The sequence below is a fragment of the Hyla sarda genome, chromosome 8, assembly GCF_029499605.1.
Source record: "Hyla sarda isolate aHylSar1 chromosome 8, aHylSar1.hap1, whole genome shotgun sequence".
Taxonomy (NCBI): domain Eukaryota; kingdom Metazoa; phylum Chordata; class Amphibia; order Anura; family Hylidae; genus Hyla; species Hyla sarda.
Genome location: NC_079196.1, coordinates 54,794,089 through 54,807,736, shown reverse-complemented (window position 1 = coordinate 54,807,736; position 13,648 = coordinate 54,794,089). Strand labels below are relative to the sequence as shown.

General features: G+C 42.2%; 1 protein-coding gene across 9 annotated transcripts in view; it reads left to right on the top strand.

The window, feature by feature from the left end:
* The window catches only part of LOC130285091 (neurabin-1-like), a 151,828-nt gene that overhangs the window by 77,157 nt on the left and 61,023 nt on the right, over positions 1 to 13,648 (top strand). For all 9 annotated transcript variants that reach the window (XM_056536279.1, XM_056536282.1, XM_056536278.1 and 6 more), the window contains exons 5-6: positions 2,578 to 2,682; positions 11,188 to 11,317. In XM_056536279.1, the coding sequence (XP_056392254.1) occupies positions 2,578 to 2,682; positions 11,188 to 11,317 (235 nt within the window). The remainder of the gene's footprint in view (positions 1 to 2,577; positions 2,683 to 11,187; positions 11,318 to 13,648) is intronic.

Below are 13,648 nucleotides of genomic sequence, written 5' to 3'. Positions count from 1 at the left end.
GTCCCAGTAGGTACGAGGACCCCTAGTGATGGGATTTTCAGGAGCCATTTTCTTTATTAAATATTCAAAAAAAAAAAATGTAATCAACCATATTACAAAAGGTCTTTCATTTATATCTGTAACAATAAAAATAACAAAGTTTTTGGATCTGACAGTCTCCATTTAAAGGAGACCTATCAGTTTTTACAACTTTTAACACATGCCTAGAGCGGTCGATTCATTAGATTTGGGGTTGGCGACTCTTACTACTTATTAGATGAATCCAAAGCTAACCGAATTCTTTAGACTGGAGAGTTTCTCCTTCTATACTTTCTGAAACAGCTGGCGGAGGGAGGGAAGTTTGCTTCTTTTGATTATTTTCACACAATATGGTTTTTCGTATCTGTATTTTTTACCAGCTTCTCTAGTTGTGGCATGCTTAGCTCAGTAGAGGTTACTATATATCTGAAGGCTCGGTTTGAGGTCTTATTTTTAAACATTTATACTGTACTCTGCTCCATTGGGGACCACTTTTCTCGATTCCTATTGTTGGTGCTCCATAGATGGGAGCTTGACACGGGGTCTCTGACATATGACCAGTGGTGAGATGCTGGCATTGACCCCTAAGGTGTCCCTCTGGGAAGACCTATGCCTCTTCTAGACTTATTTCATCCATAGGGCATGTAGGACTCAACTTTTTCTCTACATTGTAGGGTTTAGACTTAATTCTGGGGTGTTTTGGAAGGTGGTTCTCTAGGTGATAGTGTGTGTATTCCATTTTGCTTCCTGCGGACCCCAAGTGCTGTTTTTTGGGTCTGCAGTTCATTGTTAGAACGAGCTAGGAAGGTTATTGTGGCCCAATATATACAGTCTGCTCCCCTGTCCCTTCGTAAGTTCAATAAGGCTAGATGGGGTATACCAGAAGAGGAAATGTGTTTATAAAATGTAATCCATATGGAAGGGAATTTATCAATGTTAGTGTGGGTATGCCAGATTTATTAAAGGGGTACTCCGGCCCTAAGACATCGTATCCCCCATCCAAAGGATAGGGGATAAGATGTCTGATCTTGGGGGTCCCGCTGCTGGGGACCACCACCATCTCTCATGCAGACACCCACCTGTGGCAGCCGTACAGAGCGAAGTTCGCTCCATGTCTGAAGGGTCACGACTACGGGGCCAGAGTTTCGTGATGTCCCGACTCTGCCCCCTTGTGACATCACAGCCCGCCCCCTTAATGCAAGTCTATGGGAGGGGGCGTGACCGCCACCACGCCCCCTCCCGTTGACCTACATTGAGGGAGCGTGGCCATGACGTCACGAGGGGTGTGGCCGTGACAACACTAGGGGTGTGGCCATGACATCACTAGGGGTGTGGCCGACCCCCGCAGCACGAAAAACAGCCCTTGGAACATTAAGTTCTGAATGCTGGCCATTGGAGTACCACAGTTGTAGAAACCCTATGCAATTTTTTTTTTAAACTTGAAGCTAATTCAGTGCCTGCTGTAGGATGGTCGTCATTTACAACAATAAAGAATGGCGCAATTTTTTACTCTCTCTAACCTTTTTTGTCAATTCTAACAAGACATATTACTAGCTGCATCTATACATGTTTGTTTGTTTTTTTTTTTTTTTTTTTTTTTTTTTTAACACTGGGTCTAGAGATGAGCGAAATTACAGTAAATTCGATTCGTCACGAACTTCTCGGCTCGGCAGATGATGACTTTTCCTGCATAAATTAGTTCAGCCTTCAGGTGCTCCGGTGGGCTGGAAAAGGTGGATACAGTCCTAGGAAAGAGTCTCCTAGGACTGTATCCACCTTTTCCAGCCCACCGGAGCACCTGAAAGCTGAACTAATTTATGCAGGAAAAGTCATCAACTGCCGAGCCGAGAAGTTTGTGACGAATCGAATTTACTGTAAGTTCGCTTATCTCTAATTGTGTCTCCAGCTGTTGCAAAACTACAACTCCCAGCACGCCCGGACAGCCTTTGGCTGTCTGGGCATGTCGGGAGTTGTAGTTTTGCAACAGCTGGAGACTCACGGTACTGCTCCTGAATGTCTCTTCTGGTATCTATACTATATGATCTATTACATTGATGTGTGCTTTATGTATATTGCAGTCACTTTTGTACACTTGTGTGTGTGTGTGTGGTGGAGTTTTTTTTTGTTTACACTTGCAGAACCGTTGGGAAAAAATAAACTGATAAAAAAAATTAATAAAACACGCGCTGAGACCCCCAACCGATATCATAAATGAGGGTCCAGAAAAGCTCTACGTACCGCCCACCTTCGTTTTTGATGTGTGTTGTGTACAGACTCATGAAATTTCTTCCAGGTGGAAGAAATAAGTCTCTAAAAATGATAGTTATCCTTTAATACAAGGCACGTTTGACCTTCTGTGTAAATTGACCCTTCCAGGACACCATAGCTTCATGTCTCTGTCAATATTGGTTCTTATTACTTCATCACGGTATGTCTGTTAATGATTGAAATCACTTCTGCTCCGGACAGACGTCCGAGCTGTCTTTTCTTTTACCCTATTGTGTTTTTTAATCTATTTTATTTAAATTTTTTTTTTGCTTTTTTTTTTTTGTCTTTTAGAATTCAAGTAAATGACCAAATTGTGGAGGTGGATGGTACAAGCCTAGTTGGTGTCACGCAACTTTTTGCAGCTACGGTACTCAAAAACACCAAAGGTACAGTCAGGTGGGTACATCTCCAAGACTCCTTTTCCATTATTATGTGTAGTTATCACTTTTTATGTGTAGAACACTGTATCCTAAACAATGTGTCTCCACCTGCTGCAAAACTACAACTCTCAGCATGCCCGGACAGCCAAAGGCTGTCCGGGCATGCTGGGAATTGTAGTTTTGCAAAAGCTTGAGACGCACTGCTTTGGAAAACACCGGTCTCGAAAATTCTGGCCTTGTAGTTGTTGAGTTGAAATTGGGTCAACAAAAAAAATTATGTGCAAGTCTTTCGTACCAAGGGTCTTGTTAAGGTAGCGCAGTCTGTATATAGGTGGAAACTGGTAAAAAAAAATTTTTTGGTAACCTTGATCTAACAAGGGACTATGTTTAAAGCTGCAGAGTGGACTCTCTGGCATTAGTCAGACATCTAGCTTGGGGTCTTAGCTAGAGATGAGCGAACTTACAGTAAATTTGATTCGTCACGAACTTCTCGGCTCGGCAGTTGATGACTTTTCCTGCATAAATTAGTTCAGCTTTCCGGTGCTCCGATGAGCTGGAAAAGGTGGATACAGTCCTAGGAGACTCTTTCCTAGGAATGTATCCACCTTTTCCAGCCCACCGGGGCACTTGAAGACTGAACTAATTTACGCAGGATAAGTCATCAAATGCCGAGCCAAGAAGTTCGTGACGAATCGAATTTGCTGTAAGTTCGCTCATCTCTAGTCTTAGCATAGTCTTAGTCCCTTTTTTTTATGGAACCCTCAGATCAGTCATAGTCACTGGCTTTATAAGACATGTTAGCATGTTTTTGGGCCAAAGTATGAACTTAACTTTTTTTATTTTAACTTTTTCTACTAAATAATATAAATGAGCAACAATCTGTATGTCTCACATTTTCTTAAAGGGGTACTCTGGTGGAAACATTATTATTATTATTATTATTATTACTATTTTTAATTAACTGGTGCCAGAAAGTTAAAATTTACAGTTAATTTACAGATTTGTAAATTACTTCTGTTAAAAAATATTTATCCTTTTAGTACTTATTAGCAGCTTTATGCTATACAGAGGAAATTCTTTGCTTTTTGAATTTTTTTTTTCTCTTGTCCACAGTGCTCTCTGCTGACACCTCTGTCCGTGTCAGGAACTGTCCAGAGCAGTATAGGTTTGCTATGGGGATTTTCTCCTGCTCTGGACAGTTCCTGATACGGGCATCAGGTGTCAGTAGAGAGCACTGTGTAGAAGACAAAAAAGAAATTCAAAAAGCAAAACATTTTCTTTTGTAGCATACAGCTGCTAAAAAGTACTGGAAGGATAAAGATTTTTTTTTTATAGAAGTAATTTACAAATTTTTTTAACTTTCTGGCACCAATTGATTTAAAAAAAATAAAAAATTCCACCGGAGTACCCCTTTTAAGTGTATTCGACAAAACAGTATATATGTAGGAGGCGTGCATTATCCGTTTACATTTAACTAAGGGGTATAGACAGATGGAAAAATAGCCATGAAAGCCATCTACAAGATCAGAAAGGTGGCTTCCTCACGAATCCAAAAAACCTGCCACATAGCAATATTTGGACACACTGTCGCTCATTCTGTCATACACTCGCACCCAAACTTGCCCCCCCCCCACTCCACCACCACCACCGATTAAAGAAGTGAACTACTTAGATGGTTGGTTACTGTGCAATCCAGCATTTCCAAATCGTTTTAGATTTATGTTGACTTTTCATAAAAAAAAACAAAAAAAATTAACTTGGTACACACAGCCGGATAAAGCGCACTGCATCGCACTTCACTCCCCATCTTAGTTCTTAATCCATCATGTTGCAAGTGTCAGACTCCATACACTATAGTGAAGCTTATCTCCTGTAATAAGTGCCTAGCTGGGGAGTCAAGGGTGCTGCTATAGCTAGAAAATGGTGGTGGTCTCAGAACTGAGACCTTGACCATGCAAAACTTTTTACATGTCAGCACAACGTGTCAAATTTTTAACACAAACAAGTTATGGATGCGGTATCGGTAACTTACTGTAACTTACGGTAAAATTACAATAGCTTCAGGTTACAAGATTTTCCTTTCCTGGACCATTGTAACATGAAACCAAACTCAACATGCAAGGTCAGAAACAGTCTGGATCTGCAGCTCATGTGAATGGCTGGAAGATGTGACCAATGAAAGTGGGTATTTCACTGGTAAAACCTCTGTATTATTGAAGTGTATTGTACTGCTCTGTACCTGTCCTAGCTGCTCCTTTAGACACCAGGTGAGGACGGTTCCATGTTGGATCTCTGGTGCACATTACTTACTATAAATCACTAGTCAGACCACACATAGAATACTGGGTACAGTACTGGGCACCAGTGTACAAGAAAGATATAGTGGAGCTGGAGAGGGTTCAAAGACGGGCAACCAGAGTAATACGGGGAATGGGAGGACTACAGTACCCAGAAAGATTATCAGAATTAGGGTGCGTTCACACTACGTAATTCCTGCGGAATTACATGATCGGAATTACGTGCGGTGAACGTTAACATCAGTGTGAATGGGTCTTCCACGAGACCCGTTCACACTGAGTAATTTCAATGGCGGACAATTCCGCCGCTGAAATTGTTCCGCTCAAAGAAAGAACATGTTCATTCTTTGAGCGGAATTCTACGAGCACTACATAGCTGTCAATGGTGACGGCGCAGTGCCGCGCGGTCCTACCGCCACCGGTGGCTGCTAGGGTGAATCTCCACCTGGTGAATTCGGTGAGCAGAGATTCAGTGACTTATCCCTAGTGTGAACGCACCCTTAGGGTTACTTAATTCAGAAGACTGCTTAGGGGAGACCTAATAACTATGTATAAATATATCAGGGGGCCGTACAGAGATCTCTCCCATTACCTATTTATACCCAGGACTGTATCTATAACAATGGGGCATCCTCTACAACTAGAGGAAAGAAGGTTTCTACACCAGCACAGACAGGGGTTCTTTACTGTAAAAGCAGTGAGACTGTGGAACTCTCTGCCAGAGGTAGTGGTCATGGTGATCTCTGTGAGAGAGTTCAAAAGGGGCCTAGATGCATTTATGGAGAATATGGGGGTCTGGATGCATTTATGGAGAATAACATTATTACAGGTTATGGATTCTATATCTATAGGGACATCCAGGGATTTATTCTGATGCCTTATTAGAGTCGGAAGGAATGTTCCCCTGCTATGGGGCAATTGACATCATCCTCATAAGGTTTTTATTTTTTTTTGCCTTCCTCTGGATCAACACAGTAGGGACACAATAGGGTTATAGGTTTATCTTGATGTTTTTTTTTTTTTTTTTCAACCTTATGATCCAGTGTTTTCCAAACTTTGTGTCCCCAGCTGTTGCAAAACTACAAAGCAAAATGTTGGCAGTGTAAGAATAATTAGTTTCTTGTTTGTGTTCTTTGACTATGAACATGTTGCATTTTCCTGTAGCTGCAATATCATGGAGAAAGTGACTTGATAAATCACTGCTTCCAACTAGATCAGCAACTTATCTGAACTGCTCTGTGCTGCTGTGGGCTTGATCACATGATCAGCGATTGGTGCACACTAAGAATGAGGGATCGGTAACCAGAATATGTTGGCTGCAAAGAAACTACTGGGCACTGATAATCACACTGTTGTGAGGCTTTTCTCCATATATCTCTATTACGCTTGTTTTGAGGCGACCATTGAGAGCGCTGGGTGACCAGGAGTATAAAGGGTTACAGTGTCCACTGAGCTCGGCTGCTGGATTTCTCCCCTGATGATCTGATGAAGCCCTTTGTACACATACTAAGCTCTGTGCTTACCCCGGCAGCTGTCCGCTTATCCTCTATAACCACAGTATTTCCTCTCATCCTTATTTGGTGGGCGCGCTGTGCTTACAAATCAGTCACAATGTAGAATAAGACCGGATTACACTGCACATGATAGTAAGTCATAATTACTAATAAAATGCATCTTCGCACGTGTGCTTCCCATTATTTATGAAACATAGAAACATAGGATCTGTCGGCAGATAAGAACAATTGGCCCATGGCCCATCTAATCTGCCCAATATTCTGAATCCTATCAATAGTCCCTGGCTATATATTATATTAAGGATAGCTTTATGCCTATCCCATGCATGCTTAAAGGGATACTCCAGTGGAAAACTTATTTTTTTATTTCTTTTTATCAACTGGTGCCAGAAAGTTAAACAGATTTGTAAATTACTTCTGTTTAAAAATCTTAATCCTTTAAAGGGTAGCTCCCACCATCCATTTATTTTCAGTCCCTGCCTATTGCACATCTATCCCTAACCCCCTCACTGCCTTTACATTTTTTTTTTTTTTTTTTTTTTTTTTTTTACTATATTAAAAATGGCTTTTTGTCTGCCTGGTAGTGTGCTCACTACCAGGCAGACTTCCCCAGCAGGCACAACGTCACTGATGCCTGCTGGGGTCGACACTTCCGCCCCTAGTTCACCTATACAGTGTGCCTCCAGCTGTTTCACCACTACAACTCCCAGCTTGACCCCCCCCCCCCAGTTGAAATCAATAGTTTTGTATGGGCCGCGGCACTACCCCCGAACCCCGCCACCCACCCCCTGTTGAAATCAATAGTTGGCGCAGCGCTACCCCCACCGCCCATTGAAATCAATAGTTGGCGCAGCGCTACCCCGAACCCCGCTTCAACATATCAGAAAAAAAGTTTGGTGACAGTGCCCATTTAAGTACTTATTAGCATTTCCTACAGAGGAAATTCTATTCTTTAATTTCTTTTTTTGTCTTATCCACAGTTCTCTCTGATGACCTCTCTGTCCGTGTCAGGAACTGTCCAGAGCAGCATAGGTTTGCTATGGGGATTTTCTCCTACTCTGGACAGTTCCTGATACAAGCATCAGGTGTCAGCAGAGAGCACTGTGGACAAAAAAAATAAATTCAAATAGAAAAGAATTTCCTCTGTAGCATACAGCTGCTAATAAGTACTGGAAGGGTAAAGATTTTTTAATAGAAGTCATTTACATATCTGTTTAACTTTCTGGCACCAGTTGATTAAAAAAAAAAAATTGTTTCCCACCGGAGTACCTCTTTTAAACTCCTTCACTGTATTTGCAGTGACCACTTCTGCAGGAAGGCTATTCCATGCATCCACTACTCTCTCAGTAAAGTAATACTTCCCGATAGAACGTTTAAGCACCAACATATTCCAGAGCACTGTACAGCAGTGTTTCCTTCGGCTGTCTCGGCATGCTGGGAGATGTAGTTTTGCAACAGCTGTAGGCACCCTGGTTGGAAAACATTGCTGTACAGGGATTTAGCTTTGAACTGGGTACATCCTGCTGATTGTAAAGCATCTGATATATTATCTGACAACTAAATATATTGTAGTGCAGTTACATGACCAATATATGAAGCAGATATCCAAGGCAGGCCCTAGTAAGTTTGCTGGGAATATGCAGTTTAATGAAGCGGATTTGGATGTGGAATATAGCCCCATTTAAAGGGGTACTCCGGTGAAAAACTTTTTTTTTTTTTTTTTAAATCAACTGGTGCCAGAGAGTTTAACAGATTTGTAAATTACTTCTATTAAAAAATCTTAATCCTTCCTGTCCTTATTAGCTGCTGAATACTACAGAGGAAATTATTTTCTTTTGAAACACAGTGCTCTCTGCTGACATCTCTGTCCATTTTAGGAACTGTCCAGAACAGCATATGTTTGCTATGGGGATTTCCTTTTACTCTGGACAGTTCCTAAAATGGACAGAGATGTCAGCAGAGAGCACTGTGCTCGTGATGTCAGCAGAGAGCTCTGTGTTTCAAATGGAAAATAATTTCCACTGTAGTATTCAGCAGCCAATAAGTACAGGAAGGATTAAGATTTTTTTTAATAGAAATCATTTACAAATCTGTTAAACTCTCTGGCACCAGTTGATTTAAAAAATAAAAAAATAAAAATAAAAAAGTTTTTCACCGGATTACCCCTTTAAATGGGGCTATTTCCACACCCTTGTGTTTTTGGAATAGGTCGGTTGGTTTATGGTTATTGGATATCTTCAAAATGACTATTTTTGATATTTGTGGTATTATAACTGTAACCCTAAAAACCTAGACTGGTCAACAGAAGATACAGTACAGTACCCACTCATCTTGCCACAGTGCCAATGGTTTTAATATAATTCTATTGCGGACTGGTGTGATCTGGAATCTGCTTCCATACGGCACTCCAGCATATCACCTTGTACTACTACCACCCCCATTGTGTGGGTAATATGCATATTTATTTATGTCCCAGATAAGCAACTTCCACGAACCCACTGATTGTGTATGTACCCATCTCGGGTAATGCACTAGGCGCTCCCTGTGGTCCTGTTTTTTTTTTTTTTTTTCTTCTTTCCTGTTTTACCAATTGTTTTTAGTCTGGAAGCCATATTGAGCATGCAAAGATTTATCCCTTATGTTTTTCTGTTAAGAGTACTCTGGCGAGAAATAACTTATCCCCCTATCCACAGGAAACGGGATAAATAGCTGATTGCTGGGGGTCCAACCGCTGAGGCCCATCCTCGATCACCGGGACAGGACCCCGGCTCTCTCTGTGAGGAGTGTGTGTCCTCTACCGGTAGACGGCACGTGCTCCATTCATTTCTGTGGGAGCCCGATGATGCCCGAGAGCTGTACTCAGGTCTTTTCCCTTAGGAATGCTGCCCGCTGCAGCACGCGCTCCTGAGTGCCGGGTCCCGTCCCGGTGATCGCATAAGGCCCTAGCGGTCGGACACCCCTCCCCCTGCGATCAGCTACTTTTCCCCTATCCTGTGAATAGGGTACAAGTTATTTTTTTTACTTGAGTTCTCCTTTAATATAAATATAATTTAATATATAAACAAATAATATAGAGAGCGATATTATATTGTAACTTTTTTTATTTATTAAAATGTTCTTTTCCTAGCATATTCAACACTATGTAGGCATAGGCTGTGTCCTCATTGTGTGCTGTGTAACATGATGGTTTCTTGGATGCCACTGAGTAATTTACATTTATTAAATTCTAATTGCACGTGTAGTGCCGGGGCTGGAGAGTGACAGTGGACGGGAATCTAGGCCTGATGAAATGAAACCAGCATCCCACATGCACTTTACTGTTACCGCTATATAAGGTTATGGTTCACTCTTGACTGCAGGTGTAACTAAATAAGTCACACACACACACGCGCGCACACACGCTGAAGGCCGACTTTATTAGAGACTCCCATCTAGTTGCACCTCCTTTGACCTTCAGAATTGCAGCCATTCATTGTGATGTAGATTTCATTAGATGTTGAAGTGATTCTATCGGCCCAAAGCGCACAGGATAAGCTTCTCTATAGATGGAGGTACTGACATGCTCTGAACAGCTCATTCTATCTCATCTCAGATATGCATTAAAGCAGTGGTCTCCTGACTGTGGCCCTCCAGCTTTTTCAAAACTATACCTCTCAGCGTGCTGAATTTATATAGTTGTACAACATCTGGAGGGCCACAGTCGGTAGACCACTTCTTTATATGCTGAAGATATGGGAATTGTGAAGTGAAAACGTTTCGTGTTTCTGGAACTGATCTTTAACTATACAACCCCTGTGGCATGGTGAATTGTCTTGCTTAACGTATACATCTGCCATAAAGCGGTGACCTTGTTAAGGTACAATGCTTAGCTAAGCCCTACTGTCCAAATCTGGATTTACAGGTATCTGAGTACCCATGGTGTACCAAGAAAACATTCCCCACACCATTACACCATCTCCACTATCCTGAATGGTAGCACCTGACAGGAATATATTATTGTACTCTAGCTTTGTGATCAATCTTAAGCTTTCATCACAGAATATGTTTGTTTTTTGTCTGGTTAAAATGCAGGACACCAGACAGAAACCCAACAGACCCCATTAAAGTCGGTGGGGTCTGACGGACTCCGATGGTGTCCATCATGCAGCAGACCGCCCGACTCTGTTTTCAGCCGCTGAATGGGACATGGGATGGCAGCCCCAAATGGAGCCTCCAACCCAGATACTAGCCTAGTCTGAAGAGAAATATTGGGACAAATCTTAAAAGAAGGACCCTTCCTGTAAACAGTGTTTAATGATTTTACTGGGTTGTCGTTGTCGCAAGAGTGAAAGTCTGCCTATATGACTTCTTAAAGTGCATAGACATCATAAAAGCCAACTAGGACCCTTTTTGTGAGCCAGAACATGGAGCAGCTATGTCAGCATGACAGCTACATGAAATGTAGAGGTTATGTATATACTGACGTAGCAATCCTGTGATCCCCTTTAAGGAAGCTGGATTTAAATTCAAACGTTTATGACCACACCTTAGGGTTATTTTGGAATGATCAGTTTATGGGCATAGGTCTTTTTTTCTTTAATCCACTGTTATCACTAGGTAAGCACTAGGTAAGTCATAGAGGACCCTCACAAATGGTTGTCCAGACACCTTACCAACAATTTGTTTAGGGCAGAACAAGTACTGTTTTATATATTGTCTTTTTAATTTTAGGTTCCTTATTGGGAGAGAGAAACCAGGATCCCAGAGTGAGGTGGCCCGGCTGATCAGCGAGACCCTGGAGCAGGAGAGATGTCAGCAGCAGATGTATGACCAGCAGTACTCGGAGGGCAGCACTGGACAGGTAGTAGACTCTCTCTTGGTCCTTTTTTTTATTTTATTTTTGTTTTTTATAGTTTTTTTGCTTATGACTTGTATTATAGATATTCTGTAGATACCTTTTTAATTATCATTAAATTGAGATGATTAAAGGGGTATTCCAAGCCAAAACTTTTTTTTATATATCAACTGGCTCCGGAAAGTTAAACAGATTTGTAAATTACGTCTATTAAAAAATCTTAATCCTTCCAATAGTTATTAGCTTCTGAAGTTGAGTTGTTGTTTTATGTCTAACTGCTCTCTGATGACTCATGTCCCGGGAGCTGTGTAGTTCCTATGGGGATATTCTCCCATCATACACAGCTCCCGGGATGTGACATCATCATTGAGCAGTTAGACAGAAAACTTCAGAAGCTAATAACTATTGGAAGGATTAAGATTTTTTTAATAGAAGTAATTTACAAATCTGTTTAACTTTCCAGAGCCAGTTGATATATAAAAAAAGGTTTTGCCTGGAATACCCCTTTAAGTTGCATTTGGGGGTTATGACTACAAATATAAATTTAATTCCCTTCTCTTGCAGACCTATAGTCTTGTCCCCTAAACAACCTGGACATGTGTAGGACATCTGTTTTAATTCAATTTGTACGTTTACAAGCTTAACCCCTTAAGGACACAGGGCATACAGGTACACCCTGACGTCTTGGTACTTAAGGACACAGGGCATACCTGTACGGCCGTGGGAATTCTGAGCACCCCCCCGTGTCGACGATCGCCGCAAATCGACGATCAATTCAGATCGGCAATTTGCAGCAATTCCGGCCTGATCTGGTCTTTGGTGACCCCATCGCTAGAAAATAGGGATGATCGGAGCTGTCAGAGACAGCCCCAATCATCCTGAAGGATAGGAGTGAGGTGGCAGGGGTGCCACCTCCTCCTATCCCCTGCCATTGGTCGATCAGGACTGACCGACTATCTGCCCACCCCTGTATGTCCGGGCAGAGCATTTGGGGGTGGGGGGGGGGGGTGGCAGATGGTGGCGGGTGCCAGAGCACTTCAGGACGGCGAGGGACTGGTGATTGCGGCGGGATCGGCGGCAGTAAGGAGGCGGCGGAGGCAGCAGTGAAGATCAGTGGTAAGTGATCTTCACTGCTGCCTTCTAGGAGTTGCCAAACTACTAGGGATCGACCAATATCGATTTTTTTTAGGGCCGATACCGATAATCTGTGACCTTTCAGGCAGATAGCCGATAAATTATACCAATATTTCGGTATAAGTTGTCGGCTATTGCCCCCCCCCCCCCCCCCCCTAACCCCCCCCCACGGCACTCTTTCCAAAACGGAGCCTCCAGCTGTTGCACAACAACTCCCAGTATTGCCGGACAGCCATTGAGTGTCCAGGCATGGCATGCTGTGAGTTTTGCAACAGCTGGAGGCACACTGTTTGGGAAACACTACCATAGGGTAATTTTGGTATAGGAGGCAAGTCTAATTCTTGCATCTAGGTCCATCCCTATGCAATTCCCTTATTTAGGCCTCAAATGTGCATGGCGCTCTCTCACTTCGGAGCCCTGTTGTATTTCAAGGCAACAGTTGAGCGCCACATATGGGGTATTTCCGTACTCAAGAGAAATTGCCTAACAAATTTGGGGGGGGGGGGTTCTCCTTTTACGCCTTATGAAAAGTTACAGTTGGGGTCTACTCCAGTATGTTATTGTAAAAAAAAAAATTTTTTTTTACACAAGCATTCTGGTGTTGCCCCATACTTTTCATTTTCAGAACAGGTAAAAGGGGAAAAAAAGACCCCCACAATTAGTAACGCAATTTCTGAGTAAGGAACCCCATACCCCATATGTGGATGTAAAATGCTCTGCAGGCTCAGGAGTGAGAGCGCCATGCACATTAGAGGTGATTAGACCAGGGGTGGCTAATCGTTACAGCAGTTCTGACATAAAGGAAAAAGAAAACCAAAAAAAGACACCCACATGTGGAGAGCGAGTTTTTCTGAAATGGTTTTTGGGGGGGCATGTCACATTTAGGAAGCCCCTATGGTGCCAGAACAGCAAAAAAAATAAAAACACATGGCATACTATTTTGGAAAAAACACCCCTCAAGGAATGCAACAAGGGGTATAGTGAGCCTTAACACCCCACAGGTGTTTGAAAAATTTCCGTTAACGTTTGATGTGAAAATGAAAGATTTGTATTTTTCCACTAAAATGTTGGTGTTATCCCAAATTTTTTCATTTTCACAAGGGATAATGGGGAAAAAAGCCCCCCATAATTTGTAACTCCATTTCTTCTGAGTAATAACATAACCCATATATGGGCGCACTACAATGCGCCGTTGGGCTTTTG